General features: G+C 57.3%; 1 protein-coding gene across 1 annotated transcript; it reads right to left on the bottom strand.

The window, feature by feature from the left end:
• Positions 1-1,556: 1,556 nt before the first annotated feature.
• On the bottom strand, positions 1,557-6,855 carry LOC126054396 (uncharacterized). Its single transcript, XM_064036123.1, has 2 exons — positions 6,725-6,855; positions 1,557-3,668 (listed from the first exon to the last, which is right to left on the bottom strand). Exons 1-2 carry the CDS (start codon positions 6,853-6,855, stop codon positions 3,110-3,112), a joined length of 690 nt encoding a protein of 229 aa, XP_063892193.1. The 3' UTR covers positions 1,557-3,109.
• Between the last annotated feature and the right edge of the window lie 9,096 nt (positions 6,856-15,951).

The following is a 15,951-nucleotide window of genomic DNA, read 5'->3' as shown; positions in this document are numbered from 1 at the left end:
GAACCCAGACTACGCCGAGTCCGGTAGCGTCAACGCGTATGTCGCCGGCCCGCACCTTGTCCGGCGGACACTCTCCGCCACGAGCAACGGCCGCCGCCACCTCCTCAGAGGTCACGGAGTCGTCCAGGCCAGCAATCCGCACTTCTGCGGTTTTCATTGGCCTGGAGACCCGGACGTCCTCTGGGTTGAGGACCTCCTTCATTTTGGCGGCCAGAGCGTCCGCCTTCTCGACGCTGTCGCTCGCAGCACCAGCCACTCAAACAGCCGCGCACCCGTGGCAGCCTGCCTGAGGGTGACGGACTGGAGGCCAAGATCTGCCAATTTTATCTTGGCCTTGGCCTCGGCAATCACCGACTGGTACGTAACGCCGCGCTCCGCAGCTCCGGGCTGGAGCGTTAGCGTAACAGCCTCAGAACGAGGCGCACGTATCGCCGGCGCATTGCGACCGCCGGTCTTTGGCAGTCCGTCGCGCAGGCTGCGCAACTGCGCGCGCTGCTGCTGGTGCCGCGGCCTTTTGGCGGCTTTGCGGGCCTTCTTGCGGCCCACGACTTTCGCCCAGGTCTCACCCTTTGACCCGGCAGTCGTGGGCTGAACACTCGACGGGGTTCCCTCCACGGGCTTTTCAACACCCTCCGCGGGCTTCCCCTTTGAGGCGCAGGTCTCGGCGGCTCCTCCGTCCTCCGTTTGTCCGCCGCTAATGTCGGCCGGAGGATTGGCTCCTGCGGAAGGCGCCGAGAGATGGCCTCGATGCGAGCGTTCATCATGCTCCCGCACTGGAGCATGCAGAGCCGAACAATGCGCTCGACCTCATCGTCGGTGTGCGCGCTTGTCGGTCCCGGTGCGGGAGTGGGAGTCGCCATGGGCGGAGTGGCGACGGCGGCAGATTGTGGCTGCTGCTGCTCGCTCAGCGCAGCCACTTGCCGCCGGAGATCCTCCAGATCTCTTCGGAGGCGGCTGTTCTCCTCCTGCAACTTAGTGACCTCGTCTGAGGCCGTTCGGTTGAGGAGGTCTCCAACCGCCTCCTTGATGTCGGCGGCTGCCTCCTTGAGGGCGCGGGTGAATGTGCCCTTCAGGTTGCCGGACTGCGTGGCAACCTTCAGGACGACATCCACGCCGCCCAACACTTGTTGGCTTAACGCCACCGCCGACATCTCCTGAAGCCGCCAGCGGCACGTCGCTCGCGGGCGCGTCGGGCCATCTCTGTCACCTCATCGACCGCGACCGCCCTCCGCTGCTCTCTTTGGCGGCGTTGAGCTCTGCTTTCGTGCTTCCTAGGGAAACACAGCTCACGCCGCCAGGGTCCTCGCTCCTGACCCCAACATCACTCTTCGCTGGCCGCCGGAGTAGCGGAGCGCAGAAACCGCCCCCGCGAATCCCTCGGCGGCCGCAAAGAGGCCCCCCCTCCTGTTGGTGCCGGTTTTCGGCCCCGCCGAGCTGTCGGCACTTTTGGGGCCGATAGGTCCTCCTCGCTTGAGGATAGGCCTATCGACCCATCTCGGTCCGAGACTTCATCGCGCGGACGCTTCCTCCAAAATCTGGAGGCAGTTCCGCGCGACTCCCCGTCGGACAGGACCACACTGCACGGTCTGCAGCCCCCCTGGCTCAAGACCGTGCCAAGATTGGTGCTTCCAGTAGCACTATCAGCAGCAGGGGCCTGGTCGCCTACCCCTGCGCGTCCGTCGGTCGCCAATTTCACACTCACAGGCCCGGATACCTGTGAGCGCCGGTTGTCAGCCGGGTCACATGACATAGAATCGGTGCTTCCAGTAGCCACATCCGCTACAGGGGCCTGGTCGCCTACCCCTGCGCGTCCTTCGGTAACCAATTTAACACTCGCAGGCCCGGATACCTGCGAGCGCCGGGCGTCAGCCGGATCGCAAGACAAGACACACTCTATATCTGACATTTCCATTTACGATATGGGTGGTACACCCATCGCTTCCCAAGGCGATGCGGCCACTCTTTTTGGGAGGGTATTTAGTCCCCCCGAGGCCAGCGGATGCCTCCGGTGCAGGATACACCGCCCGCTGCTCGGTATCTACAACTAGGACACTAACCTAAGACTAAACCTAATATATTTTTGTATTTTTTGTTATTTTGTAATTTTTAACTTACGGCTAACTTAAAACTAACTTAACCTACTTGGCACCGTGGCTCAGCACCTCGCCACGGATGCCCCAATACCGCAGGTTGAGGAGCAACCTGCGGCCTTCCCCACCTCGGTCACCACGACGAGCACGCCGCGGAGACCCGTAGACCGCGGACTGTACAACGGCCCGCGATCTACCCCACCTCGCTCCCTAGTCGTGCACTCTGCTGCTGCAGAGTGCAGATAGGGAGCCCTCGGGAGCGACTCCTCCGCTCCTGTCGAAATTAGCCACGGACAACAATCTCCTCTATCCCACCCCCCGCGAAGAGATTATTGTCCGTGCCCAGGGTGCACCGGCCCGGTGACTGCTCTTCCCTTAGGACGTGTCCACAGGGACCAGCAGTTGCCGAGCACACGGGGAGGTTTTCTGACAGGCACCCCAACCTAACCTAACCTAACCTAACCTAACCTAACCTAACCTAACCTAACCTAACCTAACCTAACCTAACCTAACCTAACCTAACCTAACCTAACCTAACCTAACCTAACCTAACCTAACCTAACCTAACCTAACCTAACCTAACCTAACCTAACCTAACCTAACCTAACCTAACCTAACCTAACCTAACCTAACCTAACCTAACCTAACCTAACCTAACCTAACCTAACCTAACCTAACCTAACCTAACCTAACCTTTTTTTTTTTTTTCTCGGGGGGAAATCCTCATGGACTTCCTCCGCCTGGGGAGAGGCGGAGGGGTGTGCCGGACTCTTACCGGCTAAAACCCCCCTGTGTCCTCCTTACACGTGGGCGCGGGGCCGCGGGAATCCAAATTCTTCCGCAGCCCCGCACTGGTGCTGGCCCGCCTTGCGGGCCTCGCCTCGGGCACGGGGGGGTGAGGTGTTAAACTCCCCCGTGCAACGCCTCAGAGGCGCGCGTCGACACCCGCGCGCGCCTCCGCCTCGGGTCCGTTGAATAGGGGGCGGGGACTTCCCCAAGTCCTTCGCCCCTGGACCCGTTCATGGGGGGCGGAAGAGGGCGTTGTCTGCCCTCCTCCGGCGCCCGGAGCGCCTGCTGCGGGCGGGATCGGCAGTTGAAATCTCCCTCTCCCGTTCCGCAGCTTCCTTCTGCGACATCACGTCCTCGCAGAAGGACACCACTGCGTCCCACGACTCTGCGCTGCCGACCATCTTCCGTACCACGGCCGGCAGCGACAGATCGCCTCCTACTTCATTTGTGAGGACACGGCGCTGCTCCTCCCAAGCAACACACTGAACGAACGTGTGTTGCGCCGTGTCCTCCCCGCCATGGACGCAGTGGTGGCACCGAGCGTCCGGCTCCCTGCCTATGCGACACAGGTACTTGCCGAAGCAGCCGTGCCCCGACAGCACCTGCGTCACCCTGAACGACAGGGAGCCGTGCCTTCTCCCGAGCCAGTCGTCGAGCACTGGCCGGATCGCCTCGACGGTGGCGAGGCCGGCGGTAGGGCGCAGAAGCCTCTGCCGCCATTCCGCCACCAAGACCTGACGGAGCTCTGCTCGGCGCTGCGCTATCTGCCGCTGCACCGGCCTCGAGTCCCGTGCCGCTCTTCCTCGCGCCACCGATACAGCGACGCGAGTACTTTAGCCTCTAGGTCCCAGGGCGGGGATCCGGCCAGGACGCAAGCCGCCTCGTAGGAAATCGTGCGATACCGCGGACGACTCTGACGGCCATCGCCCTCTGCGGTCTGCGCAGAATGGCTAGAGTGCTGGCCGCCAGGTCCATCGCCCACACAGGGGCCCCATATAGGGCCATGGACCGCACGATTCCCACGTACAACCGCCTACAGGCGGCGCTCGGGCCCCCCATGTTAGGAAGCAACGTTGACAGCGCGCCCGCTGCACCCATCAGCTTGGGCACCAGCCGCCGGAAGTGGGGCCGAATTCCATCGGCTGTCGAGCACCAATCCCAGATACTTCATGGTGGACTCGACAGCTATCCGGGCTCCACCGACCACGATGTGTGATCCCGACGGCGGCGGCGCGTCGGGGCCATGAAACACCATGGCCTCCGACTTGTTGAGGGCCACCTCCAGGCCCAGGCGCCGGATGCGGTTCACCACCTGTGACACCGCAGCCGTGGCTATCAACGCTGCTTCCCTGTGCGAGCTCCCCGGCAGTGACAAGCGTGTCGTCCGCATAACACGTCAAGTCGGCGCCCGACGGGAGTTCGCCTCTCAGCACCCATCAACCGATGTTCCACAGGAGCGGCCCCAGCACCGATCCCTGTGGAACACCGCACGTCATGAGGTGCCGACCGGCACCGTCATGTCCCCGATATGTGACGCATCTACCTTCTAGGTAGGCCCCTACTGTGCGACGGAGGTAGGGAGGCACGCGGTGATATCTCAGTGCCTCCCGAATACAGCTCCAGGGCAGGGTGTTGAACGCGTTGGAGATGTCTAAAGACACCGCCAACACCACCCCACCCGGGACACCGTCTCCTCCGCCAGGGCTCTCACGCGCATTATGGCGTCTACGGTGGAGCGCCCGCGACGAAAACCAAACTGGTTGTCGTCCAGGTCCGGCCCCTCTGCACAAGTGGCTGACGAGGCGATCTGCGATGACACGCTCAAAGAGTTTGCCCGCCTCGTCGAGCAGCACTATGGGCCGGTACGCGGACGGCGAGTCCGCGGGCGCCCTCCTTCCTGAGCAGGACCAGCCTCCCTCCTTCCACACACTGGGAAACTGACCCTGCTCGAGACATGCCGTGAAGAGCCCTCTCAGCTGGGGCTCTAGCTCCTTCAGAGCCAGGACGAGAGCTCGGCCAGGAACTCCGTCGGGTCCGGGCGCCGTGTTCTTAGCCCGGAGCCGCGACACGGCCGCTCGTCTCTGCTTGCGTCACCTCGGGGACATCGGTGCTCTCCTCTTCGGGAGAGTCTGTGGCCGAGGGTGAAGCCATCGTCGGGGGAACGTGTCCCGCTCGCTCAGGGAAGAGCGCCAATACGACCGCCCCTAGCAGCTGGGGCTGCATGCTCTGCACCAGTGGAGGCGCCCATGCACGCAGCTTGCCCCGTACCCAACGGTAGGCGTCCCCACGGATCCCGATCCAGGGACCCCAGCAGCTCCTCCCTGGCACGCGACTTAGAATCGCCGATGGCCAGCCACAGAGTCTCCTTGGACGCGCTGTACACCTCATACAGCGCGTCCTCCCCGGGAAACCCGTCGACGTCGTCTCCGGTATCGTGTGTACTGGCGGCGAGCCGCAACGCACGCGATGCGCAACTGCGCAATCTCGGCGGTCCACCAGTACACCTGGCGCCTTGCGGACTGTTGGCGGACGCGGGCATGGACGCGTCGCAGATCTGCGTCATCGCCCCGCGAAACCGCAGCGCCACCGCTTCGACGTCGACGGGGCCGTCCGTCGCCGACTCCCAAATCCAGGACTGGACTAAGGCAGCTTCCTCGAGCAGTTCCTTGTCGATGCACTTAAGCGCCCAGCGCGGGCCGTCGTTGATCGGGGCTGTTGGATGGCGGCCGCTCGCGGTCTGGGCAGAGACGTCGAACCGGATATACCTGTGGTCCGACAGCGTCTCCACCTCCACGGCGACACGCCAGTCGCGGACTCGGCTGGCGACAGAGGGGCTAGCGAACGAGACGTCCACTATCGACCCGCCCCGCTGCCGCACGCACGTGTATTCCGAGCCCCGATTCAGGACGACCAGACCGGTCGTCACCGCCCACTCTTCCAGCACCTCGCCCCGAGGGTCAGTGACCGGAGATCCCCACGCCGATGACTTGGCGTTGAGATCCCCGAGCACCAGAACGGGCGAGGGTGATGGCGGCCTACGACGGCGCCCAACTCGACAAGGAAACCCTCGAAGTCGGCGAGACTCTTGTTGGGGGAGAAATACGCCCCCACAATGACGATGCCGCCCGAGACCGCAGCAACCCAGCCACGGCCCCGAGACGGGTCGGTCAGAGTCCCGCCAATAATGGCCACCAAACCGTCAGCGCACCCCAGCCAGTTGTCACGGGCGGGGATGAAGTACGGCTCGGCGACCACAGCCACGTCAATCGACCACTCTGCCATGCTCTGGAGGAGAAGATCCTGAGCTCTGGCACAGTGGTTGATGTTGCCCTGGAGGAAATGGAGGTGCCCTATTATTGACACTCCATTCCCTCGGCAACGGTCCTGGGCCGGAGTCGGCCGCGGAGCTACTGGCCTGCGGGGTGGCGAGGTTTCCCCGGCAGGCTTAGAGCTCCTCTTCTTTTTCTTGGCCTTGCTGGCAGGCGCGCCACAGGCCCCTCCGCCCACTTTGTGTCCCGCTGGCTTCCCCACAGCCGAACACAAGCAGCAGTTTGGCGCCGCGGAACACTGGGCCGCCTTGAGCCGGGCTGACCGCAACGATAACAGAGGTCGCTGCGGTCAATCTCGGCGGTGCATTTTGCCCGGACGTGCCCCTTCTCCAGGCACCGGAAGCACCGCAAAGCCCGGGCTGCAGGAGTTTCACCCTCGCTGCAACCCAGCCAACCAGCAATCTGCCACTATCGGCGATCTTTTTCGCCGACGCTACAGGGCACCGAACCCAGACTACGCCGAGTCCGGTAGCGTCAACGCGTATGTCGCCGGCCCGCACCTTGTCCGGCGGACACTCTCCGCCACGAGCAACGGCCGCCGCCACCTCCTCAGAGGTCACGGAGTCGTCCAGGCCAGCAATCCGCACTTCTGCGGTTTTCATTGGCCTGGAGACCCGGACGTCCTCTGGGTTGAGGACCTCCTTCATTTTGGCGGCCAGAGCGTCCGCCTCTCGACGCTGTCGCTCGCAGCACCAGCCACCTCAAACAGCCGCGCACCCGTGGCAGCCTGCCTGAGGGTGACGGACTGGAGGCCAAGATCTGCCAATTTTATCTTGGCCTTGGCCTCGGCAATCACCGACTGGTACGTAACGCCGCGCTCCGCAGCTCCGGGCTGGAGCGTTAGCGTAACAGCCTCAGAACGAGGCGCACGTATCGCCGGCGCATTGCGACCGCCGGTCTTTTTGGCAGTCCGTCGCGCAGGCTGCGCAACTGCGGCGCGCGCTGCTGCTGGTGCCGCGGCCTTTTGGCGGCTTTGCGGGTTTTGCGGCCCACGACTTTCGCCCAGGTCTCACCCTTGGACCCGGCAGTCGTGGGCTGAACACTCGACGGGGTTCCCTCCACGGGCTTTTCAACACCCTCCGCGGGCTTCCCCTTTGAGGCGCAGGTCTCGGCGGCTCCTCCGTCCTCCGTTTGTCCGCCGCTAATGTCGGCCGGAGGATTGGCTCCTGCGGAAGGCGCCGAGAGATGGCCTCGATGCGAGCGTTCATCATGCTCCCGCACTGGAGCATGCAGAGCCGAACAATGCGCTCGACCTCATCGTCGGTGTGCGCGCTTGTCGGTCCCGGTGCGGGAGTGGGAGTCGCCATGGGCGGAGTGGCGACGGCGGCAGATTGTGGCTGCTGCTGCTCGCTCAGCGCAGCCACTTGCCGCCGGAGATCCTCCAGATCTCTTCGGAGGCGGCTGTTCTCCTCCTGCAACTTAGTGACCTCGTCTGAGGCCGTTCGGTTGAGGAGGTCTCCAACCGCCTCCTTGATGTCGGCGGCTGCCTCCTTGAGGGCGCGGGTGAATGTGCCCTTCAGGTTGCCGGACTGCGTGGCAACCTTCAGGACGACATCCACGCCGCCCAACACTTGTTGGCTTAACGCCACCGCCGACATCTCCTGAAGCCGCCAGCGGCACGTCGCTCGCGGGCGCGTCGGGCCATCTCTGTCACCTCATCGACCGCGACCGCCCTCCGCTGCTCTTTGGCGGCGTTGAGCTCTGCTTTCGTGCTTCCTAGGGAACACAGCTCACGCCGCCAGGGTCCTCGCTCCTGACCCCAACATCACTCTTCGCTGGCCGCCGGAGTAGCGGAGCGCAGAAACCGCCCCCGCGAATCCCTCGGCGGCCGCAAAGAGGCCCCCCCTCCTGTTGGTGCCGGTTTTCGGCCCCGCCGAGCTGTCGGCACTTTTGGGGCCGATAGGTCCTCCTCGCTTGAGGATAGGCCTATCGACCCATCTCGGTCCGAGACTTCATCGCGCGGACGCTTCCTCCAAAATCTGGAGGCAGTTCCGCGCGACTCCCCGTCGGACAGGACCACACTGCACGGTCTGCAGCCCCCCTGGCTCAAGACCGTGCCAAGATTGGTGCTTCCAGTAGCACTATCAGCAGCAGGGGCCTGGTCGCCTACCCTGCGCGTCCGTCGGTCGCCAATTTCACACTCACAGGCCCGGATACCTGTGAGCGCCGGTTGTCAGCCGGGTCACATGACATAGAATCGGTGCTTCCAGTAGCCACATCCGCTACAGGCCTGGTCGCCTACCCTGCGCGTCCTTCGGTAACCAATTTAACACTCGCAGGCCCGGATACCTGCGAGCGCCGGGCGTCAGCCGGATCGCAAGACAAGACACACTCTATATCTGACATTTCCATTTACGATATGGGTGGTACACCCATCGCTTCCCCAAGGCGATGCGGCCACTCTTTTTGGGAGGGTATTTAGTCCCCCCGAGGCCAGCGGATGCCTCCGGTGCAGGATACACCGCCCGCTGCTCGGTATCTACAACTAGGACACTAACCTAAGACTAAACCTAATATATTTTTGTATTTTTTGTTATTTTGTAATTTTAACTTACGGCTAACTTAAAACTAACTTAACCTACTTGGCACCGTGGCTCAGCACCTCGCCACGGATGCCCCAATACCGCAGGTTGAGGAGCAACCTGCGGCCTTCCCCACCTCGGTCACCACGACGAGCACGCCGCGGAGACCCGTAGACCGCGGACTGTACAACGGCCCGCGATCTACCCCACCTCGCTCCCTAGTCGTGCACTCTGCTGCTGCAGAGTGCAGATAGGGAGCCCTCGGGAGCGACTCCTCCGCTCCTGTCGAAATTAGCCACGGACAACAATCTCCTCTATCCCACCCCCCGCGAAGAGATTATTGTCCGTGCCCAGGGTGCACCGGCCCGGTGACTGCTCTTCCCTTAGGACGTGTCCACAGGGACCAGCAGTTGCCGAGCACACGGGGAGGTTTTCTGACAGGCACCCCAACCTAACCTAACCTAACCTAACCTAACCTAACCTAACCTAACCTAACCTAACCTAACCTAACCTAACCTAACCTAACCTAACCTAACCTAACCCAACCTAACCTAACCTAACCTAACCTAACCTAACCTAACCTAACCTAACCTAACCTAACCTAACCTAACCTAACCTAACCTAACCTAACCTAACCTAACCTAACCTAACCTAACCTAACCTAACCTAACCTAACCTAACCTAACCTAACCTAACCTAACCTAACCTAACCTAACCTAACCTAACCTAACCTAACCTAACCTAACCTTTTTTTTTTTTTTTTTCTCGGGGGGAAATCCTCATGGACTTCCTCCGCCTGGGGAGAGGCGGAGGGGTGTGCCGGACTCTTACCGGCTAAAACCCCCCTGTGTCCTCCTTACACGTGGGCGCGGGGCCGCGGGAATCCAAATTCTTCCGCAGCCCCGCACTGGTGCTGGCCCGCCTTGCGGGCCTCGCCTCGGGCACGGGGGGGTGAGGTGTTAAACTCCCCCGTGCAACGCCTCAGAGGCGCGCGTCGACACCCGCGCGCGCCTCCGCCTCGGGTCCGTTGAATAGGGGCGGGACTTCCCCAAGTCCTTCGCCCCTGGACCCGTTCATGGGGGGCGGAAGAGGGCGTTGTCTGCCCTCCTCCGGCGCCCGGAGCGCCTGCTGCGGGCGGGATCGGCAGTTGAAATCTCTCTCCCGTTCCGCAGCTTCCTTCTGCGACATCACGTCCTCGCAGAAGGACACCACTGCGTCCCACGACTCTGCGCTGCCGACCATCTTCCGTACCACGGCCGGCAGCGACAGATCGCCTCCTACTTCATTTGTGAGGACACGGCGCTGCTCCTCCCAAGCAACACACTGAACGAACGTGTGTTGCGCCGTGTCCTCCCCGCCATGGACGCAGTGGTGGCACCGAGCGTCCGGCTCCTGCCTATGCGACACAGGTACTTGCCGAAGCAGCCGTGCCCCGACAGCACCTGCGTCACCCTGAACGACAGGGAGCCGTGCCTTCTCCCGAGCCAGTCGTCGAGCACTGGCCGGATCGCCTCGACGGTGGCGAGGCCGGCGGTAGGGCGCAGAAGCCTCTGCCGCCATTCCGCCACCAAGACCTGACGGAGCTCTGCTCGGCGCTGCGCTATCTGCCGCTGCACCGGCCTCGAGTCCCGTGCCCGCTCTTCCTCGCGCCACCGATACAGCGACGCGAGTACTTTAGCCTCTAGGTCCCAGGGCGGGGATCCGGCCAGGACGCAAGCCGCCTCGTAGGAAATCGTGCGATACCCGCGGACGACTCTGACGGCCATCGCCCTCTGCGGTCTGCGCAGAATGGCTAGAGTGCTGGCCGCCAGGTCCATCGCCCACAGGGCCCCATATAGGGCCATGGACCGCACGATTCCCACGTACAACCGCCTACAGGCGGCGCTCGGGCCCCCCATGTTAGGAAGCAACGTTGACAGCGCGCCCGCTGCACCCATCAGCTTGGGCACCAGCCGCCGGAAGTGGGGCCGAATTTCCATCGGCTGTCGAGCACCAATCCCAGATACTTCATGGTGGACTCGACAGCTATCCGGGCTCCACCGACCACGATGTGTGATCCCGACGGCGGCGCGCGTCGGGGGCCATGAAACACCATGGCCTCCGACTTGTTGAGGGCCACCTCCAGGCCCAGGCGCCGGATGCGGTTCACCACCTGTGACACCGCAGCCGTGGCTATCAACGCTGCTTCCCTGTGCGAGCTCCCGGGCAGTGACAAGCGTGTCGTCCGCATAACACGTCAAGTCGGCGCCCGACGGGAGTTCGCCTCTCAGCACCCATCAACCGATGTTCCACAGGAGCGGCCCCAGCACCGATCCCTGTGGAACACCGCACGTCATGAGGTGCCGACCGGCACCGTCATGTCCCCGATATGTGACGCATCTACCTTCTAGGTAGGCCCCTACTGTGCGACGGAGGTAGGGAGGCACGCGGTGATATCTCAGTGCCTCCCGAATACAGCTCCAGGGCAGGGTGTTGAACGCGTTGGAGATGTCTAAAGACACCGCCAACACCACCCCACCCCGGGACACCGTCTCCTCCGCCAGGGCTCTCACGCGCATTATGGCGTCTACGGTGGAGCGCCCGCGACGAAAACCAAACTGGTTGTCGTCCAGGTCCGGCCCCTCTCTGCACAAGTGGCTGACGAGGCGATCTGCGATGACACGCTCAAAGAGTTTGCCCGCCTCGTCGAGCAGCACTATGGGCCGGTACGCGGACGGCGAGTCCGCGGGGCGCCCCTCCTTCCTGAGCAGGACCAGCCTCCCCTCCTTCCACACACTGGGAAACTGACCCTGCAACCTAACCTAACCTAACCTAACCTAACCTAACCTAACCTAACCTAACCTAACCTAACCTAACCTAACCTAACCTAACCTAACCTAACCAGTCACGCGGACACCCCCCGCCGCGAGAACACGTGTACAGGCGAAGCTCCGCGCAAAAATTCCCTTCAAAAATCGCTACCAGTGGTATTTTTCTCGCGTAACATATCGTGTTGCATACCAAACTGTGCGGAAAAATCAGGCCTACGCGCGGGTGAAAGTGTGGTGAAAATCGGTGCAGCCGTTCGAGTGCAAAGTGCAAAAAAGTGGAAATTTGCTAAAAATTTTACCTTTAAAAAATAACGCTGCCCGATTTACCGCGGTGACATACCCCTTTTTTGGTGCCGTCTTGAAGCTGAAAACGAGTTCTACATCCTGCATCACTTTGTCGATTTTTTCCGCCCACTAGGGCGGAAATACACGGCAAAAACAAAAACCACGTGGCCACCGAGCCACGCATCTGCAGAACTTGGGAGGACGCAATCCAGCCATCTCAAAAGACCTTGCTGGGAGCTTTCATCTGCCGCTTCAAGCTTGAAGATAGGTGCCCTAGTTTAAGAGATATACAATTTTGAAAATTTTGCATATTTTCAAAAAATTATAACTTTGATTTTGTCGCGACGACCCTCTGTTTTTAAAATTGCTGTTGATAGCATTAAGCGATATTTACAACATATCCAAATTTCACAATTTTATCTATATTAGTTTTTAAGATATTAAATTTTTAAATATTAGGGGTTACATGAGGGTTGCTAAATACAACCCCTAGCAATTAGGTTGGTATCCCAAAAAATTTGGAACATCATCTAGAATAGCAGCAAATTTTTTGGAGATTTTTAGTTACATTTTTTTAAATTTTAAGCACTTTTCCATGCAAAATTCATTGTTTTTTGCAAAAATAAAATCGGGGGTTGAGCCAAAAAATATTTTAGCCCATCCATTGCATAGCTCTTTCTAAGACCTTTTCAGCAAGCTAAAGCGCGAGTCTGTGGGACGCTTAGAACTCGAGGAATCTGCGATTGAAATTTGGGGCGGAAATTGTCGCGAGGGCGGTGGAGTCCCGCCCAGTTCCGCCCAAACTTTCATATCGCGATAACTTCGGTTCCGAACGTCGTACGGACTTGCGGTTTCTTTTGCTGACCTTCCCCTAGCTTTCTGCATCCCCCCCATCCCCTCCCCACGTCTATAACATTTGACTTTTGGGCCCTTATATTAAGCCTTGATTCATACAGAGAGGACGGAGGGAAGAACAACGAGCCATCGCACGTTCCTGAGAGACGCTTCGTTCCAGAGATATTAAAGTGTAAAACTTGGCGGCCATTTTGGCCGGCCATCTTGGTTTTATAAAACACGCGATATCTCGGGAACCAGGAGTCGTAGAGACGTGGGGTTTTCCTCGTACAGCTTCCCTCTTGTTACTCTTTCATCTCAATCACACAGAAACCCCTCCTTCTTTGTACCCCCCCTCCCAATTTCAAACTTAATTAAATCCGCCTGTCGTCAACCTTAGATAACGCAGTAATTTAATATAGTTGAGGCTCACCCCCTCACTTTGACCTCCCCCCCCTCTAAAACATGGAGTTATTTTTGCGCGTAGGTTGTTGACGCGAATAAGGGGCGAAGGACCTGTCTGTAGTTTTTAAGATAGACTTAGGTAGAACTAGGAATCTACCTAAAACTTAGTTTAAGATAAAATATTTATTTTACAATTGTTATACATTTGTTATATAAATCAGAACTGACCCCCCTATACAGGGTTAAGTTGAAACTTGACAACTTTCCCCGTTTCCCTCGCAAGGCCTTTGCCAAACACATACAATACAACACACACTACACCACAAATACACACATACATAAGCAAACAAATAATGTATCGCACTCCTACAACGTCGGGCACTTCCAAGAATGCCACACCAAGCCCCTCTGGTGGACCACCCGCAGTGCAGGACGCTGCCAAAACATTCATCCGCAGACCCGAGCGGAGTAGAAGGTCAGTAGACAACATGGAGGCGTACAAGAAACTCCAGGACAATTACGCGGCTATGTCAAGCGACAAACTCCTCCAGGAGTTAATGAAAACCTTCGAGGATATTCCTTCGAAAGTCCGCGAATATCCGCAAATGCGGAAAGATATTAAAAATTACCTGGAGATCCATTCGGACAGAGGCCAGCGGGTCCTCTACGAGCTTAGCAGGAGAATGACATGTCTGGAAGCAGGGACAAAAACACAACCACACACAAAAGGGACCTTAGCAGGAAACGACCAAGACGTTCTGGTGCGCCTGGATCAGGTTGAAACCAACTTGGAGACACGACTCAACCTCCTTGAGTCAAAAATGACCGCAGCTTTCGAAGAGCAAACTGCTCTCCGTGACGATGGTGGCGCTGACATCATCGACAAAATCATCGACAAAATTGACGAGGTTAGAGCGGCTGTTGATACCACGACCGACGATGTCAGAGTCATGGGCCGCTCTCAGCAAGCCCTCGGCGATAAGCTCGATGGAATTGCCGGAGATGTTGCGATAGCCAAAGAGAAAATCAACCAGGTTGCCACAGGGACGGTCTCGTGTCAGAGTCCCAATCCTAGGACTTACGCCAGTGTAGCAGCATCCAATCAAGTATACCGGCCAGCACTTCACTCTATGGCGGTCACCTTCGAAGGCAATCTGGAGACTGCTGATGAGGTACTCGCCAGAGTGAAAAAGGCGGTTGATGCCAGGACCACTGGTTTAAGAATAAATAAGGTCAGAAAGGCCAAAAACCAGACCGTTATTCTAGGATGTGACACAGTGGAGGACCTAGAAAAAGTTAAGCACAGGCTAGAAAGTCAGGGTGAGGGACTAACAGTGGTACCAATGAAAAATAAAAACCCGCTAGTTGTCCTGAAAGATGTCTTTTTAGATAGCGATGATGAAGAAATGGTTAAGGCGCTACACTCACAAAATGAGAACATTTTCAGGGGACTTGAACAAACCGACAAAGAAATTGAAATAAAATATAAAAAAAGGACAAAAAACCCCAGAACAGCCCACGTCGTGGTCCAGGTAAGACCAATAGTATGGCAGAGGATGACGGAGTCCGGAGCCCTCTACCTTGACCTGCAAAGGATCAGGGTGGAGGACCAGTCTCCTCTCATCCAATGCACTAAGTGCCTCGCCTACGGTCATGGCCGGAAATTTTGCACCGAAAGTGTGGACAGATGCAGCCACTGCGGCGGACCGCATCTGCGCGAGAAATGCGCAGACTACATTGCAGGAAACGAACCGCAGTGCTGCAACTGCTCGCACTCTAGGCAGCAGAAAACCGACCATAATGCATTCAGCGCACAGTGCCCAGTACGTCAAAAATGGGATTACCTGGCCCGCGCAAACACTGCTTACCATTAACTCACTAAATGTGGGATGCGTAACACACACTACAGCACGAAACACATACACAGACAAGACATGCAATAACTCAAACCGGGAGTACAAAAACCGAGAACACTTAGGAGGAAAGAACAAAACTATGGAAACCGGAGAACAAAAAACATATATACACAGATATGTTAACTATATAATGACTATATACAAGCATATCAATAACAACACACACAACATCAAACCGCACCCAACAAAACAATTAAAATACCAAGAAATAAATAGATACTGGAAAAGAAAATATGACAATAAATATATATAAAGTATGTATATATATATTATTGCCACTATTATAGCAGCAAGTAATAAATAAGGTTTAAAATGTGAGTTAACTCAAGACCAAAAACATGTTACAACAACATTTATAATAGAAAAAACAGAACAACAAAATTGTAAATCTTGTTCTAAAAATTAAAAATATATTGTTTAAAATTAGTTTAAATGGAACATGATGGAAAAGTGCCTACTTTAGATATAAGAGCATAGCCATAAGCCATAAATAGTATTATTAATTTGTTAATGTTATATTAAGCAAAAAACAATGTAATAGGCTAAATTAAGAAATAAAACTGTATAGAGCGTAAGAATCAAAATAGTGTAATCAAAACAAGAACATTGTACCAAAACAAATTGAAAGTAAAGTTAAGAAACATTAATTTGTTATTTCCTATACTTGGTAAAATTTAAGTAAATAAAGCCCCTTGAAAAAATTATTTTCCCTGTTGTTATAAATAGAAGTAGGGCAAATTAGCGGGAATCCCACCCGGCAAAGTGAAAAAGATGATGCATGAAAGGAGGTATGACGCTTGAAAGTGCGAGAGGCATAAATGCGAGAACTAGAATGAAAGAGTAAAACTAGAATAATAAGGTCCCGTTGTTCTCATGAACGGGGAAAAGCAGAAAAAAAAAACCTAACCTAACCTAACCTAACCTAACCATGGTACCTAATCCCGCGGCTTAGTACTCGCCAGTTTGGCTTC

Source organism: Helicoverpa armigera, chromosome 9 (genome assembly GCF_030705265.1).
Source record: "Helicoverpa armigera isolate CAAS_96S chromosome 9, ASM3070526v1, whole genome shotgun sequence".
Classification (NCBI taxonomy): domain Eukaryota; kingdom Metazoa; phylum Arthropoda; class Insecta; order Lepidoptera; family Noctuidae; genus Helicoverpa; species Helicoverpa armigera.
Note: the sequence above shows the minus strand (reverse complement) of the source record. Positions and strands in the feature narration are given on the sequence as shown.